The sequence below is a fragment of the Panicum virgatum genome, chromosome 2N (genome assembly GCF_016808335.1).
Source record: "Panicum virgatum strain AP13 chromosome 2N, P.virgatum_v5, whole genome shotgun sequence".
NCBI lineage: Eukaryota > Viridiplantae > Streptophyta > Magnoliopsida > Poales > Poaceae > Panicum > Panicum virgatum.
This window is the reverse complement of record NC_053146.1, coordinates 66,587,999-66,605,719: the sequence shown is the minus strand read 5'-3', so window position 1 is coordinate 66,605,719 and position 17,721 is coordinate 66,587,999. Positions and strand designations below refer to the sequence as shown.

At 46.8% G+C, this 17,721-nt stretch overlaps 3 protein-coding genes across 4 annotated transcripts; 2 read left to right on the top strand and 1 right to left on the bottom strand.

Moving 5' to 3' along the window:
* The first annotated feature begins 4,610 nt into the window (after positions 1 to 4,610).
* Positions 4,611 to 8,201, top strand: LOC120661937. 2 transcript variants are annotated; one of them, XM_039940959.1, is made up of 2 exons: positions 4,611 to 6,575; positions 7,865 to 8,201. In XM_039940959.1, the coding sequence occupies exon 1, from the start codon at positions 4,743 to 4,745 to the stop codon at positions 6,486 to 6,488; it is 1,746 nt and encodes a 581-aa protein (XP_039796893.1). In that variant the 5' UTR covers positions 4,611 to 4,742; the 3' UTR covers positions 6,489 to 6,575; positions 7,865 to 8,201. The 2 variants fall into 2 exon arrangements, with proteins under 2 accessions (XP_039796893.1, XP_039796891.1); XM_039940957.1 differs by having other exon boundaries at positions 4,611 to 6,602.
* Positions 8,202 to 9,004: 803 nt separating this feature from the next.
* Positions 9,005 to 12,790, top strand: LOC120661938 (DEAD-box ATP-dependent RNA helicase 36-like). The gene is made up of 6 exons (XM_039940960.1): positions 9,005 to 9,780; positions 10,512 to 10,861; positions 11,278 to 11,481; positions 11,582 to 11,663; positions 12,101 to 12,199; positions 12,316 to 12,790. The coding sequence occupies exons 1-6, from the start codon at positions 9,145 to 9,147 to the stop codon at positions 12,436 to 12,438; spliced, it is 1,494 nt and encodes a 497-aa protein (XP_039796894.1). The 5' UTR covers positions 9,005 to 9,144; the 3' UTR covers positions 12,439 to 12,790.
* Positions 12,791 to 14,029: 1,239 nt separating this feature from the next.
* LOC120661936 (IQ domain-containing protein IQM2-like) lies at positions 14,030 to 17,142 on the bottom strand. Its single transcript, XM_039940956.1, has 9 exons — positions 16,564 to 17,142; positions 16,327 to 16,441; positions 16,156 to 16,221; positions 15,964 to 16,052; positions 15,789 to 15,876; positions 15,532 to 15,678; positions 15,345 to 15,437; positions 15,111 to 15,212; positions 14,030 to 15,015 (listed from the first exon to the last, which is right to left on the bottom strand). The coding sequence occupies exons 1-9, from the start codon at positions 16,992 to 16,994 to the stop codon at positions 14,257 to 14,259; spliced, it is 1,890 nt and encodes a 629-aa protein (XP_039796890.1). The 5' UTR covers positions 16,995 to 17,142; the 3' UTR covers positions 14,030 to 14,256.
* Between the last annotated feature and the right edge of the window lie 579 nt (positions 17,143 to 17,721).

The window sequence follows — 17,721 nt, the reverse complement described above, 5'->3', positions numbered from 1 at the left end:
ACGTGCCCATATATAGCCGTGGAAACGGGGGCGAATTATTGGGAGGGCGCGGCACATGGAACGAATCGTGTGTCCCGAGCCGAGCGCGCGCGCCCAGTTGGGGTTGGGGAGCATAAGAAATGGGCGGGGCAGCGACCGGGGCGGCGCCTGCACGTCCTGATTGCCTTTGACACATGCTTTTCCGTCGCCGGAATTGTATAAGAAACCGGTGGTGTACGCATGCGTAGTTGTGGTGCACCTCACTCTCCCTTCATGATCTGTCTCCGTTGCTATTTTTAAATGAGTAGTTAGCTGTTGATACGCACAACGTATGGTACATTAGTGTTAAGCTAGTGCCAATTCGTTTCTCTGGCTCAGTTTGGGCATTTGATGCATGCATATGCATGATTATACTAAGGTTTTTTTTGGTAGAGTAGAGCATATATGATATCTAATGGGACCAGGACAAATTGTCATGATCGCCAATACGAACTCCAATGATACGCTACATCGGGACCATAGGGTTTGAGTGCGAGTTAGTACAAGTTTTCGGTGTTTTCTTCTAAAAAATTATACATGATCTGAAGGAGATGCAAATCTTTCAAAGATTGTTACTGTTATTGTGAGTGAGTAGATGAGATTGATTGGTTGAAAGCTGTGGTCTGTGGCGAATGCACCGTCATCAGCAGGATAATCTTCTTGGCCCGTATTTGTGTTCGATCAGTAGGATTTTACAACGGCATGGCGTGCCACAAAAGCATACTCTGGCATACCACACGATGATTGAAGCGATCATTACACCATCACTTGACAGTTCGTTTATACGTAATCCTCAGCCTCTTTGCGTTGCCGTCGCACAAAGAAACCCACTGCCTTTTTTGCAAAAACGAGAGAGCCTGGCACTGGCATCGTCACCAGACGTACTTCGAGAATAAACAAGATCAACTGCAAGCAAGAAACTGTATGGAGATTCTCACAAATCAGCAAGAGCGCATACAACATGATTAACTCCATACAAAATGCAATGCATGACGATTAAGGTGAAGGCGTACGGTAGGTTTTATCGTTAGGCCGTCATGTGCTATCATTAGCGAGGCATAAGAAAAAGGTCACTAGAGGCCAATGCAAATCATGGCCAATGATTGGGAAACAGCCGGCCTGGATGATTGCTTAGGCTTTTAGTAATGGTATACGAATACGATGCAGCTTTGACAGCTCGAGTGTTAAACCTAAGAACATGCATGACATTTGGTAGGACGCAAGTTGCGCCATAGATACAATGGAAATTTATTCATGAGGAGAATACTATGGTGTTGCTAATCAGCTGCTGAGTCAGTGACCAGGATAGAGCCTATCTGTAAAGTGTGTGAAGAATGGACGCGCTAGCCGTACAAGTTACAACTAGCAGTGCAACATGTGGCAAAAGCAGTACAAGTTAAGCATGTGGTTGCACAGGATCTATCCAAGTAGAAACAAGAATTTAACAACCACAAGTTGGAATGCAAGTACCGAAACATTCTTCATGCTAGGTTGAGAACACTAGCAGTCAAACATGAGCTCCAAAGGTTGATGAAACAAACTCAGCAGTAGGTATTAACAAGGTTCGGTGCCAACATGCAGAGCTAAGATCTGGATCACTTGCATAACTAAATTGCTGCCATCATCACCATAGAGTTTTATAACAGGCCAACACAAGGTTCAATTCCCATATCTGGAGGAACTGCATAAACCAGATAATGAATTAAGTTCAGACAAACATTTGCGCAGCGCAGAAACCGTGATGTACCACACAGCTCTAGACTCTTAGCAAAGAATCTTCATCTCTAGATGCACTGCAACTCAGACCAAATTAAGCAATGAATGAATTAGCACAACCGTGCAAATGTAACATAAACAGTGATCTATGTGCACTGGTCTCCACTCTCCACAATGTTTTTCAGAGAGCTCATCGTCCTCTAATGCATTTATAAACAGCTGCCGAATTAAAAAATGACAGGTTTTGCTATTATTGTTGCATTTTTAATCCATGCTCCTCTGCAACCGTATTCAATTTGGCTTGCATTGTGCTCATTCCCAATGACATTGAATCTCCATTAAACTAGCAGAAAACACTAAACAACTGAATCTTTGGTCAAAGATATTACTACAGATGAGCATGAATTTCTGTGTCACATATGGACCTCTTGACTATCGAGTTTCAAAAAAGAATATCTATATCTTTTGCTAATGATAGCCTTCAGTTCATCTAAATCAATTATATTTTTGGCCTAGCGAAACAGAAAGTATCTTGTGGACAAGTCAACTTCAGATCTAAAACACCCATAGAAAATGCAACACCCCCAACTGATAATCAATCCATGTAGAAGCACATGATTTGTCTAATGAGATTTTAGGGTGTACTCTAAATGGGTGTAAGCATGCATCTTTTCGAGCTGAAGACAAGGTAGCAACAATTCTTACCTTGTAGAGCATGAAAGATCAGAGATTTTCCAAGGCAAAATCACGCCATACATCTCCTTGTGCTGGTTGGGTTTCCTGATCTGTTAGGTATTTAGAGCATCATATCAGAAAATTCAAGATCAACTCTAGATAATGATCATACTATGCTAACTAAAATAAAATATGTAGACTGCACGAAGAATTTTATCAAGGAGAGTAAAAGGGATTTAAAAAAGAATTTGAAAATGCCTTCTCTTCTCAAAACAGAGGCATGCCCCCCAGCTTCTTTATTATTATTATTGAAACTAGTCATGTGGATCAGCATGTTCATTCAAATCATAAACTCCATCCAGTACCGAAACCAACACTTGACCAGATTACAGTTCTGGATAGTGTATAAACTATACGTCTATAACATCCACATTCCTGCTATCAAGTGCTTGCTTTTCATTTGCATGCATGATTTTCGCATATGACAGATGGAAACAGTGAATTAAAGTGGCCTAAGATCCTCTTGCTGACCAAATCCTATAAACTCAACTCCCGTGGGCAATTTTATTTATCGGTAACCTATCATGTATGCCCATATGGAATGCTGGGACTTTGTGCATTGTGTTTACAGATTCCTTAGTTTCTAGTTTTGGGGTTTTACCGACAGAAGTTTATGAACTGTAGTTAGATACCGCACCTACGGCCTAGCCCCATCACATTATTTGGTTTCTGTAGGTTACCCCTTAGCTATCGCCCTAACCAGATCGGAATCGGAACGAGTCGAAAGAGTGAGGACTGAGCAAGTCGTTAAGTGAAAGGCAGCGAGAACGTGAGCGTACTGGCGGGCGCGGGGTCCTCGGCGTCCTCGGTCTTCACGGCCATGGCCGGCGGCACGGGGATGTCTGCAAAGCCATACAGGGTGAGGGGTCGGATCCGTTGGGGCGTAACCCGATTAGGTCACCAAAGGCAAGGAAGGGGACGCACCCTCGGCGGGGAGGGTGTCACGCATCCACTGCTCGTCGACGATGTCGATGAGGACGCCGAGGCTCAGGCCCAGCTGCTGCTCCAGCCCGCTCATCTCCCCCTCCTCCCCGGGCAAGCTCTGCTCTAGAGTGGAGTCGTCCTCTCGTCGCGTCGTCGCCAATGGCGGCTCGAGTGCTTTCGCCTTTCAGTTCGCTCTCTGTTCTTCGTAGTAGAAGGGGTAAATGGGCTATTTTTTAGCCAGCTCAAAGCCCATGATCTGTTTGGATGGGCTCCATTCTTTGTCTTCTGGGCCGGTATGCCCTTGAGATTTTGCCTCTTTTTGTACCCGATCTGGGCCTCAATTCACTATTGATAATCTGCGCGAGTGACAAAATGCTGAGGTACAGTTGTTGAATGCGCGAGTAACCATGATTTTTTTCGATTCTTAATCTCAAAAAGTCATGAATATCAAATTGGAAATTTTCATATTCTTAACCAACAATTTTCGGATCTCACTTGAATTAAAGAAAGGCAAAGAAAATATTTTCAAATAGTACCGAAAACTTCGAAGTTTCCTCTAGGAATTTGAAAGTTCCTTGCTCAGTAGTTGCTCCTGTCCCTCTCAAGTTCCAAGCTACTCAGTAGTTGCTCAGAAGTCTAGATGTGTAATTTTTATTATGTATCTAGAGGTAGTGTCTATTAAGATGTATAGTAAAAAATGTGTATTTGAATTTAGCAAAACGAGCTGCAACTTGAAAGGGAACGGAGGAGTATCAAGCAAGCCCTCGTCCAGTCTGACGTAGCGAAGCCGCAAAGGTACGCACGCTGACGCTAGGGTGTTGTTTGTCATTCTTCTAGTTCCAGTGTGTACGTTTTTCGAAAAAAAATCTTATATGTATCAAGTATTAAATGAAATTTATTTATAAAATTTTTTTAGGGATGTGTGTAATTTTTCGCGACGAATCTAATGACGGTAATTAATCAATGATTGGCTACAGTGATACTACAGTAACCATCCTCTAATCGCACGATCAAAAGTCTTATTAGATTCTTTAGGGTCACTAGCGCGGGGATTCTGGAGTTGGTTTTATAAACTGATGTTGTTTGACACCGCTAATAGGAGTACTGTCAGCAGTGACTCACCCTTCCGAATTCGTTTTCGGACGGAGCAGACGGGAAATTTGTTCCGTGCGTGCGCGATCTTCCTTCCCCTAAAAATACTCCGGCGCGGCGCCGACACATCCAACCAGTGTCCAGACTCCAGAGGCATCGCCGCGTGCCCGCCCACCCCCTCTCCCTGTCTCATACTCACCCAGTCGCCCACCACCGCGCGCCCCCCTCCAAATCTCAGCGCCGCTCCCAGATCCAGGATGTCCTCCTCCTCCGATCAGGACGACGCCCCCGACGGCGGCGAGGACTCGCCCCTCTTCCGCCGCCGCGCCGAAGGTTCCTCCCCCGGCATCGCCGACGTCCCCGTCGCGCAGTCGCTCATCAAGGCGGCCAGCAACGTCTGCTTCTCCCTCTTCGTGCTCGCCGTCCTCCTCGTCACCGTCGTCGCCGTCACCTACCAGCCGCCGGACCCCTGGCTCCAGTCTTCCGCCGCCATCACCACCTCGCTCTCCCGGGTCCTCCCCAACTCCACCTTCCTCGTCCCCGACGACTCGCTCCTTCCCACCGGCGAAGACTTCAACTCCTCCTCCGCCGTCCCCCCGCGGGCGCGCGCCGACACCAACCAGGACGACGCGACCGCGGCTGTCGCCGCCGCCTCCGCTGCCGCCGCAGCCAACGCGACCTGCGACCCGGACGCGCCGCTCAACTGCTCCGATCCGCGCGTGCTCGCCGCCGTCAAGGCGTTCAACGCCAAGGCCTTCTTCCGCAAGTCCATCGTGTTCCTCAGCTACGAGGCGCCGGTGCCCGGCCCCAAGCCCGGGCAGTGCGACGTCGCGTGGCGGTTCCGGAACCGCCGGGAGAAGTCGTGGCGCCGGTACAGGGACTACCGCCGCTTCAGCCTCACCTCGGGCGATGGGTGCGCTCTTGAAATCGTTAAAGTCGGCAAGTTCCGTTCGGGGACGAATGCAGCTCCCCGGCCATATCGGAAGGGACCGAAGAGCCCCCGGGTCGTCGTGCCACCAGTGGATCCAGAGATCAACGACACAATCCCGGTGGTTGGATCAGAAGCAGAGTTCAAGAAGGGAAAGTACTTGTACTACATGAGAGGCGGTGACCACTGCAAGAGCATGAACCAGTTCATTTGGAGCTTCTTGTGCGGGCTTGGAGAAGCCAAGTTCCTGAACCGGACGTTCGTGATGGATCTGAATATGTGTTTATCTGGGGCGCACACGGTGGATGGGAAGGATGTGGATGGCAAAGATTTCAGGTATTATTTTGATTTTGAGCATTTGAAGGAGAGTGTGTCTGTGGTGGAGGAAGGGGACTTTTTGAAGGACTGGAAACGATGGGATAAGAAGGGTCCAGGCCGGATCACAGTGCGCAAGGTGCCGTCGTACAAGGTGACACCAATGCAGCTTAAGCGGGACAAGAGCAATATCATTTGGAGGCAGTTTGTTGGGCAGGAGCCTGAGAATTACTGGTACAGGGTCTGCGAAGGGAGAGCTGCCAAGGTCATCCAAAGACCATGGTACGCAATTTGGAAGTCCAAGAGGCTGATGAACATCGTAACAGAGATCGCGGGCAGGATGGATTGGGATTATGATGGTCTGCATGTGGTCCGAGGGTGGAAGGCGCAGAACAAGCAAATGTACCCAAACTTGGATGCCGACACATCACCTGATGCGATCGTGAATAAGGTGACCAAGCTTGTTAAGCCAATGAGAAATCTCTACATTGCAACTAATGAGCCATTCTACAACTACTTCGACAAGCTGAGGTCACACTTCCATGTGCATTTGCTTGATGATTACAAGCAGCTCTGGTCAAACACTAGTGAATGGTACAATGAGACGACATCGCTTAGTGGGGGTAGGCCAGTGCCGTTCGATGAGTACATGAGGGTGATTGTAGACACAGAGGTATTTTACAGATCAAAAACACAAGTTGAGACGTTCAACAACTTGACGAGGGATTGCAAAGATGGAATCAACACATGCAACTTATGACACATGCGTTAATGTTTGGTAATCTATTGGTGTTCATATACTCTTCCAATGGCTGGCACATTAAAATTTGGAGGAACTTCATCCAGGGTTTGTCTTTTGGCATACCATCTTAATGTAATTCCTGTCATGGAATTTTTAAATGGTTACACGTTCATCTGAGTTGTGTGCCCTCCATTCTATTTTTTGTGTAGGTTATGTATTACTCTTCCAGTGTTCAAAGTTCAAAAGTACGTAGTGAGCCATTTGCAACATCCCTGCTCTCTGTAGATTATCTGAGGACTATACCTTCATCACATACCTGTTCTCATATGCAACTTGCCAAAAATATTTTAAATAGGAAATGGATTTGTCCGTAAACATATGCGATAGATTTTACATTAGAGATCTATCGTGCCCTGCAATTGTGAAATTTTGACATATGCTATTTTTATGACTGCACCTGGACAGCACAAGAAGCAATGTTGAACCTGTGTAATCATCGACATACTAGCAGTCTTCTGTCATGGTCATATGGCATCGTTGCATTAGTAGTTGACCAGTTCAGGGCTAAGCTATTCAAGTTCATTTAGGGCGCGTTTAGTTCCCAAAAATTTTCACCTCCCCTTTAAACATATGTATGAAGCACTAAATGTAATTAAATAATAAAACTAATTACACAGTTTGGATGTACATGACGAGACGAATCTTTTAAGCCTAATTAGTGTATGATTAGCCATAAGTACTACAGTAACCAACATGTGCTAATGATGCGGTCAAAGGCCTCAAAAGATTCGTCTCGCGGTTTCCAAGTGAGTTCTGAAATTAGTTTTTTAATTAGTGTCCGAAAAATCCTCCCAACATCTGGTCAAAGGGATGATGTGACAACCAAAAATTTTTGGTTTTGCAACTAAACGCGCCCTTAGCGTGTGGGCATGGAGCAAAGAGACAGAAGCAAAAATCCAAACTGAATTTTAGGTACAGCTATTATATAAGGGTAAATCATCAAAATCAGATTTTGCCGTTAGTTCAAAGGAAAGCAATCAATCAAATGCCATCCGAGTATTCTTTTAGGCCGTCAGTCCAAACTCCACTATCAAGAGAGGAGGTCGGTAGCACAAGTCCTTCACAATGATAGTGAACAAGTTATTAGGTCAGCTGTCATTTTCAGTGTGTTATCATCACTTGGAGCAGCCTCAGTGCAACTACATGTTGAGTTTTTGACATGGTAGTTGTCTGGGTAGTTGCTTCTGTAGAATGGTTAGCCTAGGCAGTAAACTTACCAGATGATATTTTTTTGGTTTGCTTACATGATCATTAAAATGTAAGTTGAATAATAACTATGGTTGTTAATTTGTTAACGTGATTGAATATCTATCACATTTTTTGCTTGTTTCTAGTGTTGATATATACATCCTGAGCGATATCGGAGATTTTGGTGTGATTTCTACTGCGGAAGATGAGGTAAAATAAAGTGGAGATTGAAATTCAGGCAGAATATGTGAAGTTCTTCCTGAGCAGATCTTTGTGAAAGCAGAAAATTCATATCCAGATATTTAGTTATCAGTTCTCACGCCTAGGTTCAAGCTCAACATGTAATTGGTCATAACTTGTAATTTATGGTGTTAGATTAGATGGGATAAATATATCTGCCCCCCATTACATTTTGAAGGAAGCAGTTGTATTGACTAAATTTGTTTGCATATTTGACTGATTAGTAACCGATTTCGTCGATGAGAACCTGTCAAATGCAGAATGCATCGGCGCCTAGCTGCACTTTCACAATTTCATTTCTAGGTGGCTTCCAGCTGCACTTTCTCCCAAGGTGCATCAACCAAACAGAATTTGTTCTATTTTCACCGAATCTCTCTTCTACTATACTGGCTTTCTTTCTTAGATGGGTAGAACTTCTGGTTGAAGATGTATGTTCATGGCTCCATTGTGCGAGCGCTTTCTCATTATTTTTTTGAAAGATTTCTCATTATTTTTTCATATACAAATATTGTGTTAGATTAAGGAATGATCCAATCTTGAACATTTACATGTGAATGTCTACCTGATCATATACAAATATAGTATGCTGCTCTTGCGCTTTGTGTCGGATGCTCTTTTGCACTACAGTTGGGTAGCATGTTAGGGTGTGTTATCTTTTTGGCGTAAATTTTTGGAAAAGAATTTTACTAGCGATGGCGTTGACGCGAGAGGCGCCGCCGTAGGGATGAAAACGAAAGCGAAAAGTTCCGATTTTTCGAGACCATTTTCGAGATTTAACTGAGAATTTGGTCTAAATGGAAGCGAAATCGGCAATTTTTTACGGAAACGAAAACGAAAACAATTTGAATCAGTTCCGACCGTTTTTGGTAAATAATGTATTTACTCGGTACTTTACCGTCGGTAATACCGAATTTGAGGAGCTGTCACTTGCAGCCCAACCGGCCCAACCCAACACCCCTCACCAGACCCCTCTCCTCTCGTGGGCCGTGAACCGTCGCCGTCCCCTACTGCCTGCCGGTCTCCCGCCGCTCCCGCACTCCCGGCCGCCGCCGCCCCCTGCTCGTTCGGCCTCCCACGTCCCACCCTCCCTTGACCCGCCGCCGACGCCGGCCGCTCTCCCTCCCCTAACCGCTCGCCGCTTCTCCCTGTCTCTCTTCACAGACTTGTTAGCACCGAGAGCCACACCATGGAGGTCGAAGGCGAGGCGCAACCTTTCCGCCTCTTCTCCGGCAGGGCCAAGCGCAAACCCAAGCTGAAGCCCCGCAGCACTGACCCCGCCGCCGTCGAGACCGACCACGCCGACGCCGATCCGGTTCCCACCATCGTGACCGAGACCGGCCAGGCCGACGACGCCGAAGCCGCGGCCGGCGCAGCGGCCGCCACGTTCGCGGACCTCGGCCTGTCGCAGTGGCTGGTCGACACGTGCAGCGCCCTGGGCATGAAGCGCCCCACGGCCGTGCAGCGCCGGTGCATCCCGCGCGCGTTGGCGGGGGAGGACGTGCTGGGCATCGCCGAGACCGGGAGCGGCAAGACGGCCGCGTTCGCGCTGCCCATCCTGCACCGCCTTGGGGAGGACCCCTACGGCGTCGCCGCGCTCGCGCTGGTCCCCACGCGTGAGCTCGCGGCGCAGCTCGCCGAGCAGTTCCGCGCGCTCGGGGCGCCGCTGGGGGTCAGGTGCCTCGCGGCCATCGGTGGTTTCGAGTCGCTCGCGCAGGCCAAAGGGCTCGCGCGCCGCCCCCATATAGTCGTCGCTACCCCAGGCCGCATCGCCACGCTCGTCAAATACGACCCTGACCTCGCCAAAGTATTCGCCCGCACCAAGGTTGGCACACGACGACGATTCCTTTTCAGCGTCAAAACATACATTAGTGTTGGTTGCATAAGCCTTTATGTGCTCTATCTGCTACCAATACTTCAATTTTACTGTTCTCTTTGCTCAAAATTTATGTTTTATTTTGCTCTTGATGGATCATGAGTGTGTTGCCATTGAAACTTATGTGATAATCCATGTAGAACTTACACTTCTGTTCCTAGATAATTTATATTTCCAAACAAGAAAATACTGCAGGCATGTTCTGTTGCAACATAATGACCACAAATTTTCTGCTTGTATATGCAGGGAATGCTGTACTCCATATTTTATAACTAATTAATGTATATTGTATTGATCTTTCACTGAATCTCCTTAGAGAGGAAAATCAGTTTTGGGTACTTTTGGATGTTCTTGGCGAACACTGAACAATAACCTTCTGTTGTGTTTCTAAAGGTCTAATGTTGTTCATTCATACTATCATAGAGTAACTATGTTATTGATGGACAATTGGACATTCCATGCTTGATGCAAATTATGCATACTGTTCTTTATGATAGGAAGCACAATTTCAATTTTACGTTCTATGGACGCTTGTTGAACCTTTTTATTAGGGTTACATAGTTCATGGCTGAGTTTGAGTGTCTGAGTGATCTATGTTTATGTACTTAACTGCATCTTAGGAAATGTCCCATTACCTTTAGCTACCAGTTCCAGATTACTGATTGCCTTTTGTATCACAGTTTCTTGTGTTGGATGAGGCGGATAGAGTGCTAGATGTTAATTTCGAAGAGGAACTCCGGGTGATATTTGGCTGTTTACCAAAGAAGCGGCAAACCTTTTTGTTTTCAGCAACAATGTCAGATAATCTGCGATCTTTGCTTGAACTTTCCGGCAACAAGTCATACTTTTTTGAAGCATATGAAGGATTCAAGACAGTAGAGACCTTAAAGCAGCAATACATTCATGTTCCTGATGATGGAAAAGAGCTTCATCTTACATATCTCCTATCAAAAATTAAGGACAAGGAAGACCCTATCCAGAAGATGGGAGACCCTATCCGCTCAGTCATCGTATTCGTTTCAAGATGCAGGTATGCTACGCTAAGGTCCTAAACAAGGATTTCCAGAGACTATGCTCCCCCACACAATAAGTTGTCATTGATAAATTGTGTAGAGTAAGAAATCCTCCTGGTCGTGAGCATCTCCTTTTTGGCAGTATTAAGTGCTGCAAGCCAGATATATGCGGTCACCAGTGCTTTTAGTTTATTAAATGGTTCTGAATTTAAAAAGAAATATCAAGTTGCTTACCCTTTCATTGACATAAAAAAAAATGTACTTCAACAGAGCTTCTGCTACATTTTCAAACTGAGGTGTACCTATTTTGTATTATGTTTTAGCTAAATGATTTGAAGTGGAATATTTGCTTCTTTCCTCCCAAAAATGTATTATATTATCCATTTGAAGTTTGATGCCTGATTTTACCTGAATTGCTTCCATTCTTTTGTAGTACTTGCTACTTTTTGGATCTGCTGCTGGAAGAGCTTGGCCATCCTGCTGTTTCTTTGCACTCCCATAAATCTCAAGCTCAAAGACTCTTAGCACTTAATCGTTTTAAATCCGGTCAGGTTCCCGTATTGCTCGCTACTGATGTGGGCAGCCGTGGATTGGATATCCAAACAGTTGATCTTGTCATCAACTATGACATTCCATTGTGTGTTTTACACTAACTTTACGTGCAATATTTAAAATTCTTTGACAACAGTCCATTTGGATGCTGACAATTTTTACGTTCTTGCTTTTACTTATTGTAGGAATCCACGCGATTACATCCATAGGGTTGGACGAACTGCAAGAGCTTCAAGGGGAGGGCTTGCTATAAGCTTTGTTACACAGGTTCGCTGAATTCTCTGAATGATGCTTTTACCCAATGAAATTACCATTTGTCCTACCATGTTAAAGAAACTCTAGCCTAATTTTCTGGTGATGGTTAGCGCATCTAGATTATCACAAAATTAATATGAATAATACTTTGATCAAATATCATCCGGTAGGTAAGTTATTCAAGAAGGTTAGTTGAACAATTCCAATAGAAGAAATAGTGCTAGTTGCCAAAATTATATATATCAGAAGTCATAGGCTACCAATTAATTAGTTCTACCGCTACCCACGAGGCCACAAGTGCAGTATGCCTGTACTTGAAGTGTTCAATTCAGAAAATTAAATAAAGCAGCACATTCAAGGTTCGTGGAACATGCTTCAGTTTTTGTTTCTGCTCTGTGACAATTGGCCAACTTAGTAAAACTTGCATGCTTATCTGTTTGTGTCTGCAGAAGGATATATGCCTTTTACATGAGATAGAAGATATTGTGGGGAAGCAGTTGGAGGCCTATGAGTGCAGTGACAAAGAAGTTACTAAAAATATCACAAAGGTACGTACTTCCTGAGATAGTAACCCCCAAACAGCTGATCGAGTTCAATTTCCCAGCCTATTGTAGAATCTGTGTTCTATGAGCACTGAGTTATTCTCAACTATGCAATCATACAGGTATTCAAAGCACAGCGTCTTGCAAAAATGAAGATGGATGATGAGGGCCATGAAGAGAAAGTACATGCCAGAAAAGAACAGAAGAAAAGGGATCTGGCACGAAAGCGGAAACACGAAAGCTGAATCCAGTGGAGCCGGCTACAGTGATGGTATTCCAGGGAATGGCAATTTGTGGCCCGCTTAGTGTAGTGAGTAGTAACCTCAAGGAGTCGATGGTGCCTTATTCCAGTGAGCTCATCTAGTCGACTCTTCATATTTTTGTCAATGTGGAAATTATTATAGCGGTGCATGTAAAATTTTTCTAGATCAAGGTGATGAAGGCACTTGTACTACTGATTTCGTAGCATGTCGTGTTTGTGCGGTGCTATGGACGACTTCACCATTACTGCCCAGTTCCAGGGATCACCTGGTTGAGAGAAAAAACTCAAGAGAAAGCAAGTTGAAAAATACATGTGGTGATTTTTGTCAGTTTATACTACCAATTTCGTGTTGGTTGTGGCCTAGTGTTTCCACGTTGCAATGTAACCAATCATTCATGCAACTGGCACCGTAATATACTGGTATTAGCACTACGAGTGCCATTAGGCTCATGTACGGTCTGGAGCTGGAATTAGTGCGGTTTTCTCTTGTGGTTGCAGTTGTCGTCTGCTCGCTGGTCCCGTGAAGGAGACCGAGTCGCCGAGGTCGACGGACGACGGAGATTGGTCCGTCGTCCTCACCCGTCGCGCCCCCTGGGTTGGTGGGCTTAAACTGACCAACCAAACTGGGCTAGGTGGGCTTTCTCTGGTGAGGCGCGATGGGATGGCCTGTTGCTGGCTGCCTGGCTTGGTGCGGTTTAGTACCACCTCGCCAGGTGAAGCGAGGACGACGCTGATCGCCGGCTACATATCGGAGCTGGGGGCGACCTTGAGAAGGCACGCAGCTGCGTGGTGCGCACAAAGCGAACTATTCTTACCCTTTTTCCTAAGGGTGTGTTTAGTTAAGGATGTGTTTAGTTGGTGAAAAAGTTTGGGTTATAATATGATTTGATATTTTGGAACTGTCTGGACAGGGCCTAAACAAATGGTGTGCGCGCCACAAATAACAGCAAACGTTTATTTTTGGAGGGTGTTCTCTTTTTCTGAGAGCCCCACCAATTTAAGGGTAAATAAAGGTATGTTATGCACAATCTATGGGTAACCAAACTGCGAAGTTAAAAATTATAATAGGACATTAAGGTCTGTTGTGGCTACTCCCTCGTCCTGAAAGTTTGTTTGTTCTAAGTAAGCTGTTTCAAATTTGATTAAGTTTATAAAAAAATAATAATACTTTAAATGTCAAATTTGTTTGTTCTAAGTAAGCTGTTTCAAATTTGATTAAGTTTATAAAAAAAGTAATAATACTTTAAATGTCAAATGAAAATAATTAGATTATTATGAAATATATTTTTTTAATTTACTTATTTGATATGTTAGATGTTAGTCCTCTATAAATTTGGTCAAATTTAAATTACTTTGATTTAGGACAAAACAAAATAACTTGCATTTCAGCACGGCACGGAGGGAGTATGTCGCAAGCTAACCTTCTCAGTAGAGCTCCGAACATTGGGCGTGCGTGCATTAGGCATTTCAAAATTCAGCCATTCAGGTTTCAGTTGAAGTCAATGTTTCATTAGGTATTTCAGCTTGTGAGCATAATAGAAATGAGTAAAGAATTTGTATTTCTACCTGCAAAGGAAAAAGCAATTGTATTTCTCATTGCATTATTTCATCAAAGTTACAAAGAATTAATGAATTTGTGTTGATCACGTATACACGTATCTGTATCACTCTACAGGATCTACACGACTACACGGGAAGCAGTTTTTACTCCCCATATTATTCTTTCTTGTATGCACAATTCCACCCAAAATGCTCAAGAAAAATTCCCTCCATCGAAACCGACTGGCTGATCCGATTCTGATCATCCTCTGGCCATCAGGTGCGTCCGGAACGCCTCCCTCGGCGTCAGCGGCTCGCACCGCCCCCTCGCCATCGGGCTGCTGGACCTCTGCGGCGACGCGAACCGGGACGACGCCGCCCTGCCGCCGCCGCCCAGCGTCAGTTGCTCGCAGCGCCCTCTCGCCGTCAGGCTGCTGGACCGTTGCGGCGAGGCGAACCGGGACGACGCCGCCCTGCCAGCGACGGCGCCGCCGCTCCTCGGCGACAGGTGCACCTGCTCCAGCGCCCGGAGCTGGAGCTCCGACGGGTAGTCCCGGACGCACACGATCCGGGGCCCGGCGCCCGTGGTCCACTTGAAGGACACCTGCTTGCCCAGCTGGTACGACTTGGTCTCCTTCTTCGAGCTGATCCTCTGCAGGATCTTCTCCCTCGGCACGGCCGATTTGTCATCGTCGTCGTCGTGGTTCTCCTCCTGAGGATCTTCAGACGGGGCACTGTCGCTGGTCGTCGAGGTCTCGGCGTTTTCGACTGGGTCCTCTGATGAATCTTGTCTAGTGACAGTTGCAGTGGGTTTCGGATGCGTCCTGGTTTCTTCATGCTCTAAGACAGAGACTTCTTCAGGTGTGGCGGCTTCAGTGACTAGAGGCGCATGGCAAGGGTTGGTATCTTGTGCTGCGACCGTTTCATCTCCTTCAGGTTTGTAATCAACGGAGGCGCGGCAGTCGGAGGGGATGCTTTTGAGCCTGCTCCAGAACTCCTCATCGTCTTCATCTGGGCTCATCTGCAGCATAGACATCGAGAAGGTTCAGAATATGCAAACGTTGAAACATTTTGTGAAGGACCAAGTTTTTAGGACACTGGTTATACAATGCTCACCTTGACGTCAGTGAGATCGACATTTTTGTCCTTGAGGAAGGTCTGGAACTCCTGGAAGTTCTCTTCAGTCGGGCGGTAGTGACCACTGTGAGGCCAAATAGCCTGTAAAAAACATCGTCACAATGTGTCAGGGTGTTTGTTATCTGACGAAATTCTAAATTTGCACGAAGAAATTAATGATAGCATCAGCAGTTCAGCACTACTGACTGTTATGTATATTAAACAGATAAGTACCTTCAGAACTCCATCTTCCACAACTAGTCGGCCAGCAGCAGATGTAGCCCCTCCGGCGAGGAAGCTGGAGTGCTGAAACGTGCCCTTTTTCTTCTGCAGTATTGATTCATGGACAAATGTTACATGATGAACAGCGCATGAAAGACTACTGCATTGTGCTGGTAGCATGAAGGTAGCTGCATATTACCTGTCCAACATACAAATTCTTGGATGTGCTTAGAACAAAGATCCACTTGGCGTCCCGTGATCCACCGGAGGTGTTGAGGATTTGCCTGCTGTTCTTGAACATGAACTTGCCGTCCTCAATCACAACCTCATATTCCTCTCTTTCTTTCTGCACAAACACAGCTAGGTTTATTATTTTCTGAAATAAGAAAAACAGTAGGCCGTCTCCAGAGTCCATATGCTCTCTTCAGAGTTCAGATTGTTTGCCAAGGCTCTTACCGGTCCAAGGTACTTGATGCACTGGCTCAGAAGCTTGGAGCGTGAGCACCGATCAAGATTAATTTCCCTGCCTTCTCCAACGTCCAGCCTGAATATGGTAACCGAAAAAGTCAATTTCAACAACTACTGAAATATTCAGAAGAAACAAGTGCCGTGGTCAGACAGTGACACTAACCAGTAGAAGAATGGCTCCTTGCTTTCGGACTGCAGCCAGCAGTCATAGTAATAGTGAAGGTTATGACCGTACCGGTGGCGCGGGTCAATCTGCTCGTCAAAATTTCAGCATTTGACATGAGCACATGCTTCACATGGCACCTAACCTACACAAAAATTGGAGAACATCTCCAGCGAGATTGCTAGTACTCACAGCTTCGAGCCAGTGCTGCAACGCGAGTTTCTGGGCTTTCTCGTCCTTGGACAACCCTTTGCCAACCTGAATTTGGTGGAATTTGCAAGTGCCATCAGTACAGTTCTCGCCAACCTCACATCAAATGATTTGGTGCTGATGAGAAGTGACAGATTGGCAGGTGATGCAAACCTTGGCAGCTCTGGTTCTTGCCCTCGCCCACTTGGACACCGCGGACTCCTGCCTCTCGATGTCGAAGAAGGAGACGGAGCTCCGCCTGAGCAGCGCGAAATCCAGCAGCTCCCACCTGCAAGGATCGCATCGAGACGGCGTTTTAGCAGCAGGAACGCGCAATGCCGCTGCGGATTCGTGATGAAGGAAAAGTCTGTGCAGGTAGGTTAGGTGGGGGAGTCAGCCTGCGGTACGCACCAGCTCTGCTCGACGAGCACCGCGCAGTCGGCGAGCCGGCGGCGGGTGCGGAAGCTCTTGTACACCTTCTGCACGGTGACGGCCGCCGACTCGTGCTTGGGGCTCTCGGGCGCCGCGCACGCGCCCGCCGCCGCAGCGGCGTCGGCGAACCTGGTCCGCGCGAGCTCCCTGGGCATGGGCACGGGCGCCACCACGGTGGCGCGCGGCGACGCGACGGAGATCTTGGTCTCCACCTGCAGGAGCGCGCTGGGGCTCTGCGGCTCCCGCTTGAAGCTGAGCGAGCCCTCGAACCGGAGCTTCCCGGAGCCCAGCGACGCCTTGAGCACCGCCGGCTCCCCGGCATTGGCGGCGCAGCCCGGCGCCGGAAGACCAGCGGGCGCCTCTGCCGGCACGTCCTCCTCCTCCACGGGGCAGGAGAAGAGCATCCCCATCACGGAACGCAAACAGAATCACCCGCCCTTTTTCTCCTCTCCGCAGCGGGTGATTGCGAATTCTTCGTCTCCCGGTTGACTCCTGGGCCTCGAGATCAGAGTACAGTGAGGATTATTCAAGTCCGAGCTAACTACCCAAGGTGGCAGCTCGAGGCCATGGCCATATATAGCCCGGGGTGGGGGGGCCTCGGATGCGGAAAAGCGCGGGTACGGTATGGTTGCGCGGCTCCACGTGTTGGTGTTCTTGGGGTTGGGGGATGTCCCTCGGATTTCCAGAGGTGCCGTGCGGTGCGGCCAAGAGGGGATGACCCTGACCTGTCCTTGTCCCGGTCAGTGAGAAGCGTGTATGGATTCAGGAAGGCCATGGCACGGTCGGGTACATGTATCCGAGGCACCACCCAGACTTCCAGTTCATTTTAGTAAAAGCTTACAAAATAGATTCACGCTATAGTGTCCCGAGTTGCGTAAAACAGGTAAAATGAAGCTGTAATAAGCCCTGCCAAACAGATTATCAGATGACAGTTATGTTTTCCGCTAATAAGATGAATTGATAACGGAGGCCACCATGAAAAGGAAAGTGAATTTCAGTTACAAAGTGGAATAACAGTTTGAGCACGGGGCATCAACTTTTTCTTCTTATTCTTTATATGTAGGTTGGATTTTCCCCCTCTTGCGAATCATGTTGGTTAGACTATTTTTGGTGGGTGTCATCACAATTTTTTTGCTA

Coding starts and splice junctions, on each gene's coding strand:
- LOC120661938 (XM_039940960.1), top strand. CDS start 9,145: ATGGAGGTCGAAGGCGAGGCGCAACCTTTCCGCCTCTTCTCCGGCAGG. Junction 10,862..11,277: donor GTATTCGTTTCAAGATGCAG/GTATGCTACGCT, acceptor ATTCTTTTGTAG/TACTTGCTACTTTTTGGATC. Junction 11,482..11,581: donor ATCAACTATGACATTCCATT/GTGTGTTTTACA, acceptor TACTTATTGTAG/GAATCCACGCGATTACATCC.
- LOC120661936 (XM_039940956.1), bottom strand. CDS start 16,994: ATGGGGATGCTCTTCTCCTGCCCCGTGGAGGAGGAGGACGTGCCGGCA. Junction 15,877..15,963: donor AAGGAGCCATTCTTCTACTG/GTTAGTGTCACT, acceptor TACCATATTCAG/GCTGGACGTTGGAGAAGGCA. Junction 15,213..15,344: donor TGGAAGATGGAGTTCTGAAG/GTACTTATCTGT, acceptor TGTTTTTTACAG/GCTATTTGGCCTCACAGTGG.
- LOC120661937 (XM_039940959.1), top strand. CDS start 4,743: ATGTCCTCCTCCTCCGATCAGGACGACGCCCCCGACGGCGGCGAGGAC.